Genomic DNA, 22,401 nt, shown 5'->3' on the forward strand with positions numbered 1-22,401 from the left:
TCCAATAATCAGTAACAACACTTGTGGCCTGACACAAACAGAGACCCTAACTAACTAACTATAGGCCTCAACTCAGTCTCAAGGCGCCAACACTGAAATGAGGTGCGTGCACGATCTTACCGACCCGGGTCTGCTTTGCATCCGCTGGTGACTCTGAACAGAACAAATGTCTCTCCAACAAGCATGCGGTCTTGCCGTATATGTTGCTTAGTTCCTCTGGTCACATCAGCTTCCTGGCAGCAAACTCATCAGCTTCACTCAGCTGCAGGTCTGGTTACTGAGGGACGCATTCACACCTGGATGTCATCGGATTCTCGGCTCACACGGCCCCTTCATTCAGCATTGTCCAAAACATGGCTGCAGTCTCCTCTTCCTGTTCACTAAACTCCAAACTCTGAGTGCAAAACCCCACCTCTTCATGAATATACAAATATATATGCAGTCTGAGGCTGTGTTAGAAAAACAGTGACATCTTGTGGCTAAACTGCAGAATGTCAGAGAAAACATTAATTTACTTCCACACAGTGTTCAAACAATGAGAGCTGTTTCCCCATCTCACATATACATAGTTACATAGTTAGTCTGGCTGAAAAAAGACAAAAGTCCATCCAGTTCAACCATAGAAAAAAAAAGTTATAATCCTATACCCACAGTTGGTCCAGAGGAAGGCAAAAAAAACCCAGCAAGCATGATCCAATTTGCTCCTGCTGGGAAAAAAATCTTTCCTGATCCCCAGAGAGGCAATCGGATATTCCTTGGATCAACTTTACCTATAAATGTTAGTATCCAGTTATATTCTGTGTATCTAAGAAAGAATCCAGGCCTTTTTTGAAGCAATCCACTGAGCTTGCCAGAACCAACTCTTGAGGGAGTCTGTTCCACATTTTCACAGCTCTTACTGTGAAGAAACCTTTCCATCTCGCTATAGCTCTTTGCCCTACTTTGGCAAATGTGTAGTAATTTATAGACAGCCCCATTCAGGACCAATTAGTAATAATGACATTGCCTCTTAATTGGCTGCTAATGCCCGGTTCCCATATGTTACATGACATTCCACTGGTGTACTTACCTAGGGCGCCTTGACAGATGTCTCCCCGTGTGGCTCCATCCACAATGAATTGTGGATTGGCACAAATCTCCTGTTAATAGAAAGAAAAAATGGGGCATCAGTTGTACAACATGACATAGAACAAACCTTGTAAAGGTAAACGGCCAGTTAACTGATGATGGGTGGTTTTTACCATCTTTGTTAGTTTGTCCCACAATACTTTTCTCATCATATGTAGTTCACAAACATGAAAATCCCATAAGTATGGAATAGATTTAACATGACCACACACTGTTAGGAAGATAACAGATTCCTCCAACCACACAAAAAAGGTGGATGGAGGAATTCCCCCGCAAGACGTTCTCATAGCTTTCCAAAATGGCGCTTTGCCATGAATTGTTATTTTATCTCCCCCAGGTGTGGATCCACTTTCTGCTCTTCTCAGACAATTCACAGAACATGACAATCTAAGCAGACCTCAAGTCTAAATAAAAAATATTGTTGTTCCTCCCTTCCTGATATCCTAGGGCAGTGTTTCTCAAACTTTTGAAAATTTTTTAAATTGTGGATAATCTCAAGACTCCCCATTACAAAATGTAAAAGACTATTCTACAAACATCAACACACGGTACACCCAACGTTAGAAGTGATTTATTCTTCCAAAGCAAATATACCTTTGCACACTGGTACTGACTAGTATTCCAGTGTGTATCTCTGTTTCTTTCTCTCACTCTGCTAACGTAATCCCAGTGCTGACAGAGAGGGGAAGGGCAAACAAGGATGATGTGCATGCACCGGATGTCCTCCTTATCAACTGATGATGTCATTGGTTGTCAGGACGTCAGCAGCTGGAAGGTCATAAAAGTGCACAATGAAAACCTGTGGCTTTGGGCAACTGAAAAGCAGGATTGATTCACCTGCTGGCTTGTATACAATTTTTTGGGCAATTTTTAGGCATTTTGCCAAGGCACCCCTGAGGAAGTCTGAAGGCAACCCAGGTTTCCTGGGCAGCGTGGTTGAAAAAGGCTGTCCTAGGGTCTTCTTCCTTTTCTCCCTGCGGGTAGCCTCTGAATCTACAGGGAGTAGTGCTGACATGATGTCAGTGCAGCTCTCTTCAGTACTGTACTGTAATGTGCCCCTCGGGGGGGGGGTGTCTATGACAGCCTTGGAATACAGGAAATTAGTTCAATGACGCTGGCTGCCATTCATCCCAGAGAGGAGAATACATCGGGGAATTGTTTTTATGGCTCCCAATGTGCTGGGAGATTAATTTATTTTTTCAGATTTGTGAACCTGAAGTTCTGCTTTTTAAATGTATAGTGTGTTTTCAGAAGCATATGTTTTTGTTGTAGCTTTTACCTTACCTATCTGACTTTTGCATAGCTACGAGCTTGATTTTTTGTGTTTTTAAGTTTTGTTTTTTATTTGAAATTTATAGATCAGATACTGCAGTCATTATAATTCTCCGTTTGACAACTGTTGAGATAATATATCAGCCATAAATAGAGTACATTGTTTTCAAAGAGTTGGCCAACTTAAGCCTGGAACCAGGGCCGTTGGTACCACTAGGCAAACTAGGCAGCTGCCTATGGCCCATTGAAGCCTAGGGTGCATCCACGTCCAGGGTCACCAATAGGGCAGTACAACCGTCCCTGCTGTAACATGAATGATATTTTCCCTGGGCCCCATCTATTCATCGGAGGGGCCCAGGAGACGAGGAGCAGAGAGGAGTCTTTTTTTTTTTAATTTGGGGTGCAGGCAGCTAAATCCGCATTGTGTTTTGAAATGCTGATCAGTGGTGACTGGCCGCTGTTGCTCACAGCCTTTCTCTGGCGGAGTGATTCTTTCACTGGATGAGTTATTATCCCCTGCTCTGCTGTGGAGGGCAGAAGGCAAGGCTGTAGCCGGGAGGCAGGAGGCGATTCAACAGAGAGGTGGAGGAAGGCACAGGCAGCGATGGGAACCCAGTGCACAGACAAGCTCACAATTTCTGTTTTCTAAGGCACAAAAATACAGCTATAATCTGTATACAGACTGACATACAGCACCTTCTGTACTGTGTGATCATGATAATGAGATGCTTCCTGTTAGTTCTTATTTACACTTATTTGAGGGACATTAAAAATGAGTGGCTGAGCCACACTTTTACTGTCCCCCAACCACTCCCCATTATACTGCAAAGGCACTGCTGCTGTGGTATGGCAATAGTGGCGGGGTGTTGTGTGAACCCCCCCCCCCGCCATACTACAGTGGCAGTGACTGTGAAGTGGAAATCCAATAGCTATCTAGCCTCCAGATCGCTTCCACACACCCCATGTGCCCTACCATGTTTCCCAGGCTTCGCGCTCCCATCAGTAGACCTGGGACTTGCATGGTGGGTGCCACCGGTAGAAGGGAGAGAGATCAGCGAACACCTGTTCACTGATTTCCCCTTCCTGTTAATGACCAGGAAGCAACATGTAAAACATCACTGGTGTCACTATCCCCATACAGGATTGGATGATACTAGCTGGAGACGAAGCCATCTCCTGCAAACTTCAGACTATCCGTGAAGAAGAGGTATCTAGCCAATGAGGTGCCGCGCTGCTCGCAACATCACTTCCTCCCAGCTCCCCAGTCAGTCTCCACGCGGTGTTAACGTTGGCAAGGATTAGCACAGTGTGGAATTTTATTTTGAAGTTTTAGTTTTTGGGGGGAACAGGAGTAGCTGGTCTTGCCTAGGGCGCAAAATAGTCTAGCATCGGCCCTATCTGGTACATACAATGAGATTATCGGAAAAATGATCATCCATTTTTTTTTCGCATGCTAGTCTCCATATCGAAAATGAAGAGGTTACTAAAGTTATGAAAAATCTCGTACAACAAAATAGAAATTCGGAAGTGATGTAATGTATTGTGTCATATTTTCAGGCGAAAACTGTACTAATTAAGTAAAAATCATACTAACTGGGATCATACAATAAAAATGTTCGTGCTTGTCCCATTAGATAATTTCACACAACCTGTCCTGATCGGCTCTCTAAAGCTGTGTACTGACAATCAGATTATCGTACGATCATTTTGAAAGCCGTATATTTCCTATGATTTTCTGATCATGTGTACGGGCCTTTAAAGTAGAAATTTTGTCAGAAAATGAAGGCCTGCTAAATGACTTCAGGCAGGTCCCTTTTGCAGGTATAGCTGTAAAACATTAAGATAAATAAAAAGGAAAAACGTGACACTCTTATACTCCGAAATGGATAGAGGCATTCATAGCGTAGGCCAATGGTCAATAAAGTGTCCAAAGATAATGCGCTAGGTGTGGACGTCCGTTCTGTTTGTGTTTTTTATGTAAAACATTAAAAATAAGTGCCTATACTGTTTAAAATCCAGTAATGCACTCACCCTGCTCTGCACATGCTCAGTTGTTCTCAATTTTTCAGCACCGTGCCGAATTTGTAGAGGCCGATCTGCTGACAGCCTAACAATTTAATGCTCCCAAGGGACTCTGGGCTTCAGCAAAATGGCAGTCTCCAGTGAGAAGAAACAAGATCAATGTTGGAGGCAATTTATAGCACACACTCATATTGGTAGCATAATTATTAATGTGGAATGTATGTTACTTGCTAAAGAACATTATTTTTTTGTCAAGTTGTTATGGATAAAGTTCCGCTTTACGCTAGCCATAAACTGTTGGAATTTCAGCCTATGTGGAGGAATTGGCTGAAATACTAAGAGTGGCCATAAATGGATTGAAATTTGTCTGGTTCAGCAGGGACCAGACGAATTTCAATTCATGTATGAGCAGGCTGGTTGTACAGAAGTTGATCTACCGACCAACCAACCTGTTGGGTTTTTTTACCCCCAATGATCAGTACCGCCACTATAACCAGCAGCATTGATCAGTGTAATCTGACGGCAAGGAAGTCTCCCCGCTGTCAGAACACAATAGCACAGTGGGAGGATTTCCCCATCCATCTCAAATGTGTGGATGGGGGATTTGAGCCATTTCCAACCCACTGGTTGAACAAAAAAAAAATATTATTACTCTATGACCAAGTTAATAGTGGGTAGGGATGCTAGCTCAAAAAATACTCAATCCTCTTTTGTCAAAGTAACTGGGCTGAAAAGTGTCATCCAAACAGTCCAGGTATTCTGACATTTGGCACCAGCAGTTTTAAGCTGGTCATATCTGAGTGAAATTTTGTTAGAAAAAGATTGTTTTTTGAAATTGTGTTCAATTTCTAAAGTTAGAGTTTAAAGTTAAATTGAGAATAGTTTTTGACTGCAGTGATTAGAAAAATTTAAGGAATAGGATGGAAACATTCTCTGGAACAAAATAAATCCCAACTGGTTTTCATTTGGGAAAAATCACACTTAATCTAATATGCAAGTGCATCCCAAACAGGAACGTAGATTCTGAAACAATGGCATGGCAATCAAACATAATATTTTCAGGGCTTCATACAAACTTTGTCCAAGTCCATAATGGTATTAACGAATGCTCTGACAAACGATTTTTCAAAATTCTGCATGAATTACATTCTAGTGGTATATGGACAGCTTCATAGACTTGCATTGAAAAATGGATTGGTAAAGCGCAGTCATTGTATAGCACCCCAAAACAGGAAGCACAACGGAGAATGTAATAATTAAATTTGGCCCACATGTAATATAATGTAACTGAGCAATATAAAAAACATATGCAGCACGTCTCTGCAATACATGCCATTTCCCCACTTTTTCAGTTTCTTTTAAATCTACAAGTACAGAAAAATATCTGTTCATCTACTAGATTTTCTATAATGAGCTGTCAACACTGCCTCTGCTGCAATGAAGTCTCAAGCAGTGTTGTCAGCCCTGACCAGTTCTCACCTCATAAACTTTAGAACTATAGAGTAGGGAGGTGATCTGTAGTCCAGCAGGGGAGAACTGGGCAGGGCTGAAAAATTGGAAAAAAGTGGAAATGTGTTGCAGAGATGTACTGAATATATTTTTGTTTGGTCCATTATAAACCTTGACTAAATAACTGACCAGGGCCGTGGATAAGGGGGTACCACCAGTCCTGTATGAGGCTCAGGCCTGCAAGGAAGCCCGGGCATCTGGGCGAATCAGATGTGGGCAGGGAGGGTTATCAGCACGGCAGTAGGGGGCAATAACTGGAACCGATCCCCTGTATGGCCCTCTCTATAGCAGCTGAAAGCTGGCTTCTTCTCCTCTCCCTCCTGCTGGCATTCAGCTGCTGCAGAGAGAGCCATATAGGGGATCAGTGTGCCCCTACCCCCGCAGTCCTGCCGGCTTCCCTCCTCTCCTTCTCAACAGCAGCCGCCAGCACACAATAGGATCCTTCAGGATGGATAGTGGTGGAAGGGTTCTGTAAATATGTCACATTTACCAGCCCCTACCTTTCCTGAACAAACACAATGAGTGATCAGTACTGATCACTCACTGTGTTCATTCATAACTGAAGCATAATAAACTGTGTTTATTTGGTGAGGGGCCCTGTCAGGTTGGCTGTATGTGGCCCCGTGGTTTCTAACAGCAGACCTGTGATTGACTGTATAAAAACATCTAGCAAAATGCACTTGTTAGATAAAACAGGAAACTATTTGAATGCAGCCTCATTTAAAGTGGATTAAGTCAACACAACTATAAACCAGGATCTGGAGGATTCAAAGAAATGACACCTAAAACTTTAATGGGAATGAAAGTATATAATTACCAGCTTTACATAATAAGGTAAAGGTCGTTGTACAAAAGAAGCAATTTTAGGATCATAGATATTTTTGGTTTGTAGTAGTATGTCATATCCTGTAGACTGATAACTGATTTTACATGAAGAATAGGGGGGAGCAAAGAAGACACTAAAGCTCAGAATGCAATGGGTGTATTTATTGTCAGCTCCAGGGTGAGCATACTACAGATGCCATGAAAGATGGGCAGGCATATTGATATCAGAGTCTTATTTGTATGGCCTACAGCAGGGGTGTCAAACTCCATTTCATTGCGGGCCGTATCAGCATTATGGTTGCCCTCAAAGGGTCGGTTGTATCTGTAAGACTAGATGTCCAGAGTACCCCATCCCCCTTTACATCAGAAGTCAAGAATCCCACACCCTCCCTAACATCACCATGCACCCACTTTGGGGGAAGAGCTGGAAAACAGAAAGTGCAGGGTCTGGAGGAGGACCAGAGGAGAAGTGCAGGGGGTACTTGCAGGAGAGGTGCAAGGGCCACATGAAATGGCCTGGAAGGCCGGATTCGGCCTGTGAGCCTTGTGTTTGACACCTGTGGCCTACAGCATACATGTCAGGGGCAGCACCTAAAGAGGATCTTCAGTCCCCCCAAGAAAATTAAAAGTAAGCAGCTACCAATCTTGCAGCTGCTGACTTTCAATTGCCTGTCCAGGGATACAGTAGTGTCCTCACCCGGGCTGGTTCTTTGCTGGTCTTCTGGTCCTAGGGTTGCCACCTCATCCCTTTAAAATTGAACACATTAATTACACAGGTTCTGAGGTGGATTAAGGTGGTAATTAAACTCGTTCAGTGCCTTATCTGCATTAAATTAGTCTCAAAACCTGTGTCATTAATATGTGTTCGGTTTTAGGGCTCATGCACACAGGACGTTAAAAAAAACTCTCCTAGAAGCTGTCCTCTGGCAGCAGCGTTTTTGCAAAAAAAAATCCTGATGCCTGTAAAAGTATCTAATGTTTAGGCGCGTTTACAAGCGTCAAGCGCTTGGGCATTAATTCATTTCATTTCATTGGCCAGAATGACAATTAATTCTAGCTATTGAAATGAATTAACACTCAAGAGCTAAAATTGACTAGCGTTTAGACACGTTTAGGCGCTTTTAGATGCGTTTGACCGCATCAAGCGTTTTTTCTGCCAAAACGCTGCTGCTCTTGGACGCACTGGCCCTGGGCTTTTTTTCCTGCTGGCAAACACTATGCTACTAAAAGCTTCTAGAAGACATAGGATAACATAGAGGATCGTTTTGGAGCAGTAAAAAAAATGCCTAACACCCCTAAAAGTGGCTGCTATAAACGCTGTGTGCATGATGAAGGGGGAGAACTCCCCAAAACACGTCAGTTGGCTCTTCCATTGTTCTTCCATTTGGATGTAGAGAGCGGACCTTACTGTGTGCTTCATATGTTACATGCTTTCAAGCTAGGGTTGTCACCTCATCCCTTTAAACCCGAACCCATATTAATGACACAGGTTCTGAGGCTGATTTATTGCAGATAAGACACTAAGTGAGTTTAATTACCACCTTAATCAGCCCCAGAACCTGTGTCATTACTATGTGTTCGGGTTTAAAGGGATCAGGTGGCAATCCTATCTGGTCCCTGGCCTCACCATGTTTACTTTGGGACGTCAGCTGAGACTCTTGTGGCTTCCTAACTGGCTTCCCACTACTCATGCACTTTGTGAAGGATCCCGCAGACTCCTGGGACCTGTGATGTGTCTCAGAGTGCTGCAGGCAAAGAGCCCTGCAGATGCAGCAGCTAGATGAGAATTATGAAATCACTCCCATAGAGATTCTCTCTGCACAAACAGACAAACAGCTCAATCTTCAGAATAACAAAAGGTAGGAATCTGCAACAAAGTTTGTTAAAATCTTTGCTGTGTACTTAGATCACCCAGAGGGGAATGTTTTTTTCTCAAGAAATGCGGAGTTACTCTTTAAGCTGGCTATAGGGGGATCAAAATTCACTGGAATACAGTGAAAATACACTGATTTCAGAATACACTGAGCCAATGGCTTGCAGGCACTGATCAAGGACAAATTTCCAACAAGCCACGTTCATAGAATTTAAATGTTAGGTTGACTTCTGCCGAGCGGAAGCAGCCACATACAGAGCTAAATGCAGTCATTCCCTACTGAACTGACCAAATTCTGATCCATTTGTGGGCACTTCTGCTTGACAGAGGTAGATCTAATGACTGACTTCTGTTGAATGGGCTTGTTATAACAATGTTTCTTGATCAGGGGCTGCAGCCAATGGACTGCAGAAGCCAATCAGTGTATTCTGAAAGTGGGGAGTTCTTACTGTCAAAATCCAATGGCTCAGTGGTAAGGATTCCGCCATCCACCTCAATTGTGCGCATGGAGGAATCCATTAGTTTTTTGTTTCAGCCCCTACAGTTGGTAATCAAGTTACCTCTTTATATTAATAGACTGAAAGCAAAACCAGTCAAGATGGCTTTCAAAATATGAGCAGATCAAGCAGAGAGGCAAAATTTCATACTGAATGACTGCACAAATCTGGAAGAAATACAATACAGAAAATATACCAAGGTTCAGGGAAGAATACATGTGGCTTTTGCATTTAGACAATGGGGTTGATTTACTACAACTGGAGCACTCAAACTCTGGTGCAGCAATGCATGGTAGCCAATCAGCTTCTAACTTCAGCTTGTTTAATTGACCTTCGGCAATAAAACCTGGAAGCTGATTGGTTTCTGTGCAGAGCTGCACCAGATTTTGCACTCTCCTATTTCAGTAAATAACTCCCCATAATTCGTTTATCCTGCATTTCTGCTTTAAATGTAAAACAATGTGTGTTATCTTATGTCTTTTTGAATAAAGAAATATTTGTATACATAAGCGGTTCATGATTTTACACATACAGTGTATATATATAGATTCTGTATATTTAAAGTGTTACTAAACCCAGGACCCTGCATTCACTATATCTGTTCTCCCACAGTACACAGAAATGCAAATATTTTAGTACATATAAACTGCTAAATATCTTTACTCATCAGCAGTATATAGCAGTCTTGTGACTTCTATCAGTGTCCAGCTGAGCACTGGCTAAAGCTTGTAAGAGGAGTTTTCATTCTCCCCTGATTGTCCTATGAGGCTGCAGGACCCCTGACCCTCTGGACAATGTTGATTGGCCCTGTGTTGATCACATTCACCCTCCAAAAGAAAAAGAAACTCTCTAGCCATACACAGTAAACTGAGCATGTGCAGCTTGCCCCCAAGGCTCTGTTCTATCAGCAGATGTATTGGGGACTGTGGAAGAAGGGAAGGATCAGAGAAGACAGGATCAAACAGCCTTTTTACACAATGCGGAGGATTAACCCCTTAGGTTCCACGGTGAGTATAACAAGCATGCTTTACTGCATATACAGACTGATTTTACTGTTGTGGATTTAGTAACACGTTAAGTCATATGAGTCCTCTAAGGTCTTCTAAAATTGGCATTTTCCCCTCTATTTTACACCACAAGGACTCTGCCTTAGATTCACACTGGTGCTGCAGCATAATCATTTGTTTTTCAGTGTGTTTTTGTAGCACACTTTTGTGTATTTTTACATGCATTTTTGATGTATTTTCATGCTTCATGCGTTTTTTGTAGTAGGAGACACAAAGCTCTGCCAAAAACACACTACAGATGCATGTACATGCACTTTTTCTGCATTCCCCTTGGGTCTATGGGGCCAAAAACACACTGTACTGTACCAAAAGAAGCACCTGCACCTTTTCAAAAATCGCACTGCATCATTGTGAACTGGCACCATAGAAAATATTGTGATTTCCATTGTTGTGCATGCCAGCAAACGCAGGAGAAAATGCGAACAGTGTGAACGAGACCTAAAGATGAAGTTGTTTTGATTTGTAAGCCAAGTTTGGAGTCAGTATTGCTTTGGTTTAATTAAAAGGGATAATAACAGATGACTTTTAATTTGACATATTTCACATACTATCTTTGAGACTTAGGAAGTGAGAGGAAATCTCTCCAAAGTGAGGGGAAATCCTTAGCTGTCACCAGAACAAGTGTCCCCGTTTAGATCCATTTTTAAAATCCGTAAAATTATCCGTCCTTTTTTTTTTCAATACTAGAATGTATTTTTGGCATCTTTATGCATAAGTGCTTCTCCTCAAACTCAGATTTGGAAGATTTTTGTTTTTGGATCTGAACGCAGCTCAAGTTTATGCACCTTTGCGCATGTCTCTATCAGGGGTGGACTGACAACTCATGGGGCCCCCGGGCAATAGGGGATCATGGGGCCCCCCGGGCAATAGCGGATCATGGGGCCCCTGTGTCCTCTCCTACACTCAAACCACACCCAAAAAAGCCTATGAAAGGTACCAGGGGCATCTCATGGGGCCCCTTACTGACCCAGGGCTTTCAGGCAGTGCCTGAGTTTCCAAATGGTCAGTCCGCCCCTGGTCTCTATTGAAAACAATGTACCTACTTTTTTTATGGCCTTTTTGTAGCCTAAATTGCAGCAATGGCAGCTTGAAGAGGATGAAGAATATTGTTATGTGTGTATATGCATACCCATGTTTATGCGCCTGTATGCGTGAGATCTTTATACACGATAGGTAGTGTTTTTTACGCAGGATCTTTCTGCCAGCAAGAACCACACAGAATTCCAGTGCAATTCACATGCAATTCAGTGCAGTGCGATTTCAGCCCATTATTTTTGAATGAGCTCAAGTCACACCACATCGCACCAAAGATGTGCACGCACCTTTTTGGAAGCCGCACTGCAACCGGATTGCATGGTCATTTTGTACCATGCAATCCACACTACATTTGCAAATGCAAACGCACATTTTGCAAAGTGGCAAACGCACTAGATTTGTGACCTACATTTGGGGTGTTGTTAACTTTGTATTGACACCCATAACGGATCAGAAGGGCAGTGTGATTGCAATGCGGTGGGGGAAATGCACATGGATCACAGAGTTTCCCACATCACATAAGTATGAACCTAGAATAAAGGTTTTTAGTACTGATATTTTTTTTTTAATCTTTTATTAGGTTTTCTGTGGTGGATTAGACGTTAGTAATGTCTGAATGAGAAACTAAAGCCCTGAGTGAGTAGGCTCCCTCTCTTGATTTTCAGTTCTCGCTGGAGTGTACCTTTAAGGGCCTTTTAAACATGCATGTGTTTTCATTGCTGCACTGGATCTATTTATACGAAGTGTAACAAGCTTCGTCTAAAATGGGCATCCACTGTATAGCCGTTTCTATGTATAGTTGTTTTATGACAGTGATTTACATGGCGTTGAATTTTATTGGTATGGTATGGGCCCGAGAGGGACACCTGTGCTCCCTTCCCCCTTACACAATGGTATACTACTGTACACAATGATACCAGACCACCAGATCAAAGAAATTGCAGACCGGGGCAATAAACATACTGGTGACATCCTCTGTAAAAACTGGATATCAGTCAGTCAGTGCAGACAGCTCAGTACCAGGGGCGGACTGACAACTCATGGGGCCCCCGGCAATAGGGGATCATGGGGCCCCTGTGTCCTTGCCCAAACTCAAAAAAGCCTATGAAAAAGGTACCAGGGGCATCTCATGGGGCCCCTTACTTACCCCGGGCCCTCGGGCAGTGGCCGAGTTTCCAAATGGTCAGTCCGCCTCTGCTCAGTACTATCATTATCGCTCTCTGCCCTTCTGTCTGTTATCTGTCTGTCTCATCCTATATCCATCCATGGACAGACATCTCAATATAAAAATTACAAATGCCCATGACTAGTCTGTATGTGAAACAAACATGAACACTAATGCTCAGGGGATACAAGCATGCATATTTATGTAGGAGAGGGCTTGGGATTTCTATGTAAACTTTGGGAAGAGATTTAGTAAAACTAGTGCACACAAAATCCGGTGCAGCTGTGCATAGTAACCAATCAGCCCCCGGGGTTTATTGTCAAAGCTTACTTGAACAAGATGAAGTTAGACGCAGATTGGTTATCATGCACAGCGGCACCAGATTCTGTGTGCACATGTTTTAGTAAATCCCCCCCTGTGTGTCTAGATAAACTATATTGGCAAAAGTATTGGGATGCCAGCTTTTACACGCCCATGAACTTTAATGGCATCCCAGTCTTAGTCCATAGGGTTCTATATTGAGTTGGCCCGCCCTTTGCTGCTATAACAGCTTCAACTCTTCTGGGAAGGCTGTCCACAAGGTTTAGCAGGGTGTCTATGGGAAGGTTTGATCATTCTTCCAAAAGCACATTTGTGAGGTCAGGCACTGATGTCGGTTGAGATGGCTTGGCTCACAGTCTCCGCTCTAATTCATCCCAAAGGTGTTCTATGGGGTTGAGGTCAGGACAGTCAAGTTCCTCCACCCCAAACTCACTCATTCATGTCTTTATGGTCCTTGCTTTGTGCACTGGTGTGCAGTCATGTTGGAATAGAAAGGGGCCATCCCCAAACTGTTTCCACAAATTTGGGAGCATGAAATTGTCCAAAATGTCTTGGTATCTTGATGCCTTAAGAGTTCCCTTCACTGGAACTAAGGGGCCAAGCCCAACGACCTGAAAAACAACCCCACACTATAATCCCCCCTCCACCAAACTTTACGCTTGGCACAATGCAGTCCGGCAAGTACCGTTCTCCTGGCAACCTCCAAACCCAGATAGATCCATTGGATTGCCAGACAGAGAAGCATGATTCGTCACTCCAGAGAACATATCTCCACTTCTCTAGAGTCCAGTTGCAGCGTGCTTTACACCACTGCATTCGACACTTTGCATTTCACTTGGTGATGTAAGGCTTGGATGCTTGGCCATGGAAACCCATTCCATATAGCTCTCTACGCACGGTTGTTGTGCTAAGCTGAAGGCCTTATGAAGTTTGTGTGACAAAGTCTTTAGCTATTGACTCTGCAGACAGTTGGCGACTTCTGCGCACTGTGCACTTTAGCATGTGCTGACCCTGTTCTGTCATTTTATGTGGCCTACCACTTTGTGGCTGAGTTGTTGATGTTCCCAGTTGCTTCCACTTTGTTATAATACCACTAATAGTTGACCGTGGAATATTTAGTAGCCAGGAAATGTCACAAATGGACTTATTGCACAGGTGGCAACCTATCACGGTACCACGCTTGAATTTACTGAGCTCCTGAGATAGACCCATTCTTTCACAAATGTTTGTAGAAGCAGTCTGCATGTCTAGGTGCTTGATTTTATACACCTGTGGCCATGGAGGTGATTGGAACACCTGAATCCAATGATTTGGAGGGCTGGCACAATACTTTTGGAAATATAGTGTATATGGCAAGGTTGGGTTATCATTGCTTACGTATGGAACAGAGTTGTAGAAAATCCCCAAGTAGACATATTCTTTAAGATATAAAATTCCTTTCATGGCCCTTCAAAACTGTTGTGACCTGTTGTTTTTTTTCTACAATGATTCTACAAGGATCACCAGTCACTACACAGATTAGGTCTTATGTATTAATATTTTCTCACTAAAGTTGGCCAAACGTAGAACAAATTTCATCTGGTTCATATTAACTTGCTGAAATTCATTCCATAGTCCTCTCAGCACCAAAATTCTTCAACTGAAAAGTCAAAGTATCTGGGCCAGAAAATTGGCAGCCAAACAGCTCCTGCATTCAATCAGATGTAGGCCTGCATGGCTATACAATAGCTGCAGTGGGAGATTTGTCCATCTGTGCTGCTTAGCACGGTTGGAAGAACCTGTTCATTTTCTATGTATGCATGTGTGTATGGCCAGCCTGATACCCAACAGCCACTATTTGGATGCAGACTTGTAGTGCTAGTCTGATGCTAATTGGTGGCTGAAAAGTAACTGGTCTTTAAAAAGAATACATTAATGTAAAAGGTTCTATATGATTTTTGGATGGAATACTTCTAAGTAAAACCCAGATGTCCAAGATGCCTCTTTACACGGGAACCTTTCTGTAATAACAGGGGTGCAGCTGTTTTCTGGTGCACCCCTGGCTTTCTGTACTAAACCAACTTGATAGCAGTCATCAAGTATCAAATAACTGTGATTATAGTATCTTAGTAAAGACTCCCAGAGATATACAAGTACCTTCACCTGATCCAGCCTTTTATAATCAGAAATGGGAACTATTTTATTTATAAGTCATTCAGACATGCGCTAAGACCCATAATCCATTCTGAACTGCTTTTTGTTGGATGTGCATTCAATGTAGGCAGCCCATACTAATGGATCCAGATGCAGTGGCTGCTCAGACACAGTCGCATGTCAAAATCTGACAAGTGGGAAGGAGCAGGTACACAGATCCTAATGCACACTGTCTGCATTTGGATCTGTACACCCGCTCCTTTAGCATGTCAAAATTGACATGCAACTGTGTCAATGCAGCTGCTGTGTCTGCATCCAGTCCTAAGGGATGCCTGCATGCAGATCAGAGGTGGATGCGCACGCAGCAAAAAACAGCTCAGCATGCAGGACAGGTCTCAGCAACCATCTGAATGAGCCCTTAGACAAACTAGTGAATGAATGGCCACCCAGGAACCACTAGCACTTCTCAATGTCCTCCCCAAAACTGTCTGGTGGGGTGTCTGCTGAAGCCGTAAGCATAGATAAATATATAGACTTCAACCTATATAGACTTCAACCCATTTTCCCTACTCTAGGATTTCTACAGAGGTCAATAGGGGTTCCTTAGATTAAAAAGGAAAGGCAACACAATAGCTTAACTGTTAAATTATGCATCTCCTTTACTCCGATTCTCTCTGCTTTAATTTTACAATAAATTACCATATGAATGTTTGTTTTTTAAGGTTTTATTTTTTTTTTAGCAGTCACAAAGCTCCGGTGCTCCAATTAACCTCCCTCTCTTTCTGCAGCTGGTGTGCAGAACTCTTCTCCTGACCAAAAACTCCTCAACATTGTTGTGAGCTATGGACACTGGTGGGAAATGTCACCACTATAGGTATATAAGCACATTTGCCAGGCTTTAACAGTGCTTCGATCATCCAGAGCCTTGCTGTATTTTTTCCTCTTTGAAAAACTAAAAAAGCGATCTATTGAAGACTGTAAGCAGAGAGTTTTGGAGGAAAGGAGAAGCATCATTTAACAGTTGTTGTGATGTGTTTCCTTCTGCTTTAAGCAATATGCAGTTGGGAATTGATCTGCACCCTAACGGTTCCTGCATTGTCCTGGGACCAGTGACACTATGCAGAGCCAGTAGCATGGGACCAGTGACACTTAGCAGAGCCAGTGAAACCTCTCCTCTTCTCATACGTAACAACTGACACCAGTGATCTATTTAGCTGTCTCTGAGGATTCATTCTTCCCACTGACCACCAATGTAAGCAGCCTGCTTCCCACTTACCACCAATGTAAGGGGACATGACTCAAGTGACTAGAAACCTAAGGGGCATTCTTTCAACTGACCACCAATATAAGGGGGGCACTTCACTGACAACTACCATTGTAAAGGGACACTTCTTCACTGACAACCAAAGTAAGAGAACATTTCTCCAGTGACCACCAATTAAAGATGACACTTCTAAGCTGGCAACCAAAGTAATGGAACACTTCTACATTGAACAACAATGTAAGGGGGCATTCCTCTACTGACCACCAATGTAAGGGGGGCATTCATCCCATTAGCCATGAATATAAAGAGGCACTTCATCACTGACCACCAATATTAGTGAAGTCTTCATCACTGACCAATGTAAGAGAGGCATTCTTCCCATTGACCACAAATGTAAGGCCTCTTCTTCCCACTGACCACCCATGTAAGGGAGTTTTCTTATCGCTGACCATTAATATAAGGTGTCCTTCTCTCACTGGCAACAATTGAAAGAGGGGCATTCTTCCCATTGACTACCAGTGTAAGGGGGAATTCTTTCCATTGACCATTAATGTAAGGGGGCCTTTTCCCACTAACAATCATAGTAAGAGGACATTTTTCCCAATGACCACAAGTGAAAAGAAACCCTTTACAAATGATCACCAAAGGGTCCACTAAAATGTTCTGCATTCCTTTTCTGGTTGTTATGTCTGTCATTTTGGTTTTATTTAGAAAATAATTTTGTCATATCCAGCAGATGAGTGTTAAAACATGATACATTAGATATGCCACATTCAAACGCCTTTATTTATAATTATATATAGTATTATCTACATCTAAATGATCAAATTAATGTCCTGTGAGTTGTAGATATACCAATTTTATCAAGGGTTCCCTGAAATCTGAAAATTATTTCAAGGGTTACTCCCAGGTAAAATTTCTCAAAAATACTGTGGTAAGGTCTTGAGGCCTCAGGGTCAGATCTGTATTTCTTATCAAATCCTTGTCAGTAGAAATGTAGTATTAGCAGACACACCTTCTATACACTCAACAGGCAGGCGGTCAGATTATCCTCCCATTCACTGACTCTCAGTGAAAAGTAATATAACAAATTATTTTAGTATGATTTTTCATGATTTAAGATTAATATTTGTTTTTGACATTAATGTGTATGTAAACCTTAACAAATAACTTCTCCCATTGCTGCCTTCTAATACCTTTTAAAGAGAACTGAACTGTGAAAGCTGTGTCCCCAAAAAACAGTAAGATAGAGGGCAAAGGACTAGTCACCAGTATTGCCTGTGGTCTCCCTGCAGGCGATCTTTTTCCTTTTACTGACCTACCATGCATTGTTCTGTGCAGCCTCTCTGTGGAGGCTACCTTCTTGGTAGAGGAGGGCTTTGCTTCCTCATGTCAGCACCTCCAGCAAGGAGAGCAGTGATCAGCGCTGCAGCAGCATGACCAAATCTCACTTCAGATCTTCCAAGATTATCAGTTAGAAGCAGCAGTGCCTTAGATCTCCCGCTGCGGATAAATAGCTAAAGGCACAGGCACCATCACATACCAGGACGTGCACTGCTGTTTTTCAGGAAGGATTTAAGACAAATTCTTTATGATTCCTATAACCTAGAAAATCTTCACTTTTTGAGTTCAGTTCCACTGAAATCATTGAAATGTATTGTAGTGAACTTACAATGCTTGACTGAAATCTCAAACGTTGTCAGACCTTCACAATTGATGTTTGTGGACAGAACACTTCAGTAATCACATGTAGAAAAATGCTACAGGCTGGTAGTACCCAAGTTGATCGATGGATTGACTTGGATACTATCAGCCTGCCTATACATGGATTGAATCTCAGCTGGTGCTTGCTGATCTGGCCAAATTTTGTTCTATGTACAGTATGGCCAGCTTAACAGCTTTAATTGCATTAAGAGAGAACTATGTGAGTAAAAGATTAAGATATACATCACAATCAGACAGGATGCATGTGATATTTCAACCAGCTAGACGAAGGTTTAAATACCATGCTCACCCATGTCTTAAAGTAGCCGGATGAGCCTGGCAAAGTGGTCAAGGTTGATCAATTACTTAAAGTGGTTCTAAAGACTACATTTTTTTTTAACCTTAATGCATTATCTGCATTAATGTAAAAAATACCCAACTATGTGTCCTACCCACCCTTATCCCTAAATACCTACCTGGCTCCTGTCATTGCTCCAACGATGTCTTGGCTCCAGCACCCTTCCCCTCACTTCCTGTTTTTGCATTTTACCTTACCTGATCCTCCGCTCCCCAAGCAGATGGAAATGCCCCATGCTTTAACAGTGGACTGTCCCTGGGCATCACCATGTCGAGAGCAGGGCTATGGACCCTGCAATGGTCTTGATGATGACTGGTGGAGCATGGGGGAGAATATGCTTCAGCAACTGGTCTAGAAACATGGAGGAGTGGAGGAACGGATCTCCTAGTCCTAAACAAGTAATCGATTGCGCAACGGATCAAATTCAAAATCCTAATACTGACGTACAAAGCTGTCCACCATACTGCCCTGAACTACATCACTGACCTAATATCCAAGTACCACCCAGCACGCACACTCTGCTCCTCACAAGACCTCCTTCTCTCTAGTTCCCTGGTCTCCTCCTCCCATGCCCGCCTCCAGGACTTCTCCAGGGTGTCACCCATCCTCTGGAACTCCCTGCCCCAACCCATCAGATTATCACCTACTCTCCTCTCCTTTAGGTGCACCCTGAAAACCCACCTCTTCAGGGAAGCCTACCCCACCCCCTGCTAACTTGCCGACCTCCTCCACTCTTCCTACTACTCCATCCCCCACAGCTATCTCCTCCTGTGCCACCATCCCCTCCCTCCTAGATTGTAAGCTCGAAAGAGCAGGGCCCTCGATCCCCTCATGTTTTGCATTGTATTGGTATTGTTCTGTCACATGTTCTGTCCCCCTTTGTAATGTACAGCGCTGAGCAAACTATTGGCGCTTTATAAATACTGTATAATAATAATAATTAACCCTTGCAATGCTGGTGCAACCCCACTGCAAGGGAAAATTTAAAATTTTGCCTGAAATGGGCTTTAACAGAAATGCATGAAATATGTCTGACCTCAAATCCTTACGTGATTACATCCTCCATATCTATTGAATAGAACAGGTCAGTGACCAGACCTGAGTCTGTAGCTCACTTCCACTCATGCCTGTGTCCCCATATTGGCAATATACAGTATGTCCAATAAAGTATGCTGTAATGCAATAAGTATTTGATATTTTGCAGAGTTTAGTAGTGACTGGCCAAAGAGGGATCACTTTGACGCAGTTGGTGAGCTTGAACATGTATTGCAATATAGACAAACATAGAATCCCTGTTTTTATGTAAAGGTTTGCCAGAAATATGAAAGGTGCACATCACAGGGTTACTTTATCAGACCAATCTTCCACTGTACATATACAATCACTTATGTCGCATCTTGATAACCCAATGGGAAAGTATGAATTATACTACGTTGGCTCTATTGTTTCCCTCCATGAAGCGTTTTGTTTTTCTGCTGATGAAAAGAAACACATTTTTGTTACACTGGCATTTTGATGTTTTTAACTTGACCTGGGTAAACTTTGCATATGATCACAGCTGATACATTGTATAAGAGATGATGTTTGGATATTGTATTGCTCTGAGACCCAAGCCGGCCATACATGGATCGAAATTTGGCCAGTTCATCAGAGACCGGCTGAATTTTGATCTATGTATGGGGACAGTGGTGGCATAGGCTATAGCTGGCAGCACTGAACAGCCACACAGCTGTCAGAATACAATTTGGGAGGATTCCCCTATTCACTTTGAATGTGTGGAAAGGGGAGGCGAGTCAGTTTTTCTCATTTACTCCGCTGGTTGAACACAAATAGTGCTTTAGGATGCATGAATAGCCCCATATTCATTTTGCATAAAAATGCTGATTCCTTTCCTTGGTTAACAACACTGTCTTAAAGTACTGTATTTTTGGAGAGGCAGCATTGTCACCTTAGAACTGGACTACAGGACTCCCCCCCCCCCCCCCCCTCTCCTCACCTCCATAACATAGTGGGGAGGGTATCTGTATTCCTAAGGGGAAACATACACGTGTAGATTTTTCTCATTCAACCACAAAGGAACAGCGTGGATGTAAGAACCTGCACTATTGGCAGCACCAAGCACCTGAACAGTGGATGCATCCTGTTAGGATTTACATACACTTTAGCTTTTATATGATTAATTAATTTACAGTTACCTATCTCATTAAACATAATGGGTGTCTTGATCCACACATTTGGGCTCATTTACTAAAACCACATGGTGCAAAATGTGGTGCAGCTCTGCAGAGAAACCAATCAACTTCCATGTTTTATTGTCAAAGCTTAGTTGAACAAGGTGAAGTTAGAAGCTGATTGGCTACCATGCACAGCTGCACCAGATTCTGAGTGCACAAGTTTTAGTAAATTCCCTCTAGTATGTAACAGACCCCAAAATTTGGTAATGTGTTACACTTGGATTTCCAGTCTCTAATTAAAGAAGAGCTATCATTATATTTTTTTTTTTACTATTCTGACCTCTATGACAGTACTACATGTAGTACTTTGCTCCATGCTGTGTCAGCCTCTGCATTCTTCTTGCCACCACTGCTTGTCTCTGGAAAATGCTCAGAGCCAAGACAACCTTCTAATATGAAGCATCAGTCCCCTTCTGAGCTACTGTCAGATCAGCTATGGCAGGAGAGGAGGGGGTGCAGGGTAAACCTAAAAGATAGGGTTCAGAAGCACCTAGCAACATGGGAGAAATCACTACATGTACTTTGTCCCATAAGAGACAGAACAAAGAAAAAAAAAAAAAATAATAGTTCTTCTTTATCCCTGGTTCACAATGGTGCGACTTGTCATGTGACTTGACAGATCAAAGTCGCATGACAAGCCGCACCCTATTTGTGGCTATGGAACCATTCAAATCAGAGCGACTTTGAAAAAGGTCCCTGCACTATTTTTTGTGATGTAATTGCGACTTGCATTGGTATCTGTGCATGAAGTCGCACAGCTGTCAGCAAGTCGCATATGAAGTCGCACTCATCGTCGGCTTTAAAACTGTGGTGAAACGCGCAATTTCAAAGCTGAATTTGCTGTGAAGTCGGGATAAAGGTGATTGTAGCCGTATTAGGACACTTACAACAAAAAACAACTATCTGGGGCACTTTTTGCTTTGCCCTAACAGTTACATTTTCAGGACAAGGTTTTGGGGAATACTCCAAAGGCCAGCCTCTACTTACACGTTTTTGTTAAAGTGACAACTAATTAAGAAAATGAAATCAACTTAAAAATTGACATACCGTCGGCCTTTTCCACACAATCCCTTGTGTTTTCGCGGAAAATGGTCCTAGATCTTTATACCCCAGGGTGGAGGGGCATGCAGGAAACTGATCATCTTTGAAAAGCGTGTTGGATGCCAGGCACTGCGCTTGTAGCTGCTCATAGTTCTGGTTTAGGTATTTCACCGGGTTCTTGGGTGTACCGATTCCGTCGGCTGTAGCCCTGTCTTTGGCTAGTTTGGCTGCAACTCCTGACATGATGCCTGCTCTGAGTGTGACAGTGCGGGGCTGGTGGCTGTCCTCAGGCACTGAGAAGTATATATATATAAAGGGACGACAAAGTACTGCTGGTGCTGTGCTGGGCGGAGACACAATCTGGGAGCTAATCTCACTAGTGTAAATATGTGCACAAGCAGCTGGGCTGGAAAAGGAAAGACACCTATGTGTGAATGGATGGGAGCCACACAAACACTGGGTTTTCAGGATATCCATTTGTCTTGTTCCTTTTTTGATTGCTATGTGTGTAACAAAGTCATACAAAGTACTATATGTTTAAAAAGGCTTTAAAATGTATAATAAACATATTAAATCAGAGCTTCACCCAAAGCAATAGTTCCGCTTTAAGGCCTCCTCCCCCTCCTCTTTAGAAAATGGCACTTTTTTTGGGGGGGAGGGGGGAGTGGGTGCCTGGTATTGACAGGTACCTGCTCCCACTTCTGCAAGCTATCACAACCGGGTGCCCGCAGTTGTGATGCCAGTGCCTGGGACAGAAGACCGACAGAAAAAAAGACTCGGGTGAGTACACTGCAGGATCCTGGGACAGGTGAGTGGCTGTTTTTTTAGCAGCTACGGTTTTGTAGGTGTTGACTTTTAATAAACACAGATATGACTGGAGCTCCTCTTTTAAGTACCCTCCATACATGAAAAATAAACCTGAAATCTGTTTAAACAGACTCAACAAACCATGG

At 42.8% G+C, this 22,401-nt stretch overlaps 1 protein-coding gene across 1 annotated transcript in view; it reads right to left on the bottom strand.

Moving 5' to 3' along the window:
• The window catches only part of CAPN8 (calpain 8), a 99,433-nt gene extending 77,703 nt beyond the window's left edge, over positions 1-21,730 (bottom strand). The window contains exons 1-2 of the mRNA XM_089685061.1: positions 21,455-21,730; positions 1,070-1,139 (exon numbers count right to left, since the gene is read on the bottom strand). Coding sequence (XP_089541187.1) covers positions 1,070-1,139; positions 21,455-21,691 — 307 coding nt within the window. The 5' untranslated portion in view covers positions 21,692-21,730. The remainder of the gene's footprint in view (positions 1-1,069; positions 1,140-21,454) is intronic.
• Positions 21,731-22,401: the final 671 nt, after the last annotated feature.

This window comes from Staurois parvus, unplaced genomic scaffold, assembly GCF_062004578.1.
Source record: "Staurois parvus isolate SC_StPar_1 unplaced genomic scaffold, SC_StPar_1.0 ptg000362l, whole genome shotgun sequence".
Lineage (NCBI taxonomy): Eukaryota > Metazoa > Chordata > Amphibia > Anura > Ranidae > Staurois > Staurois parvus.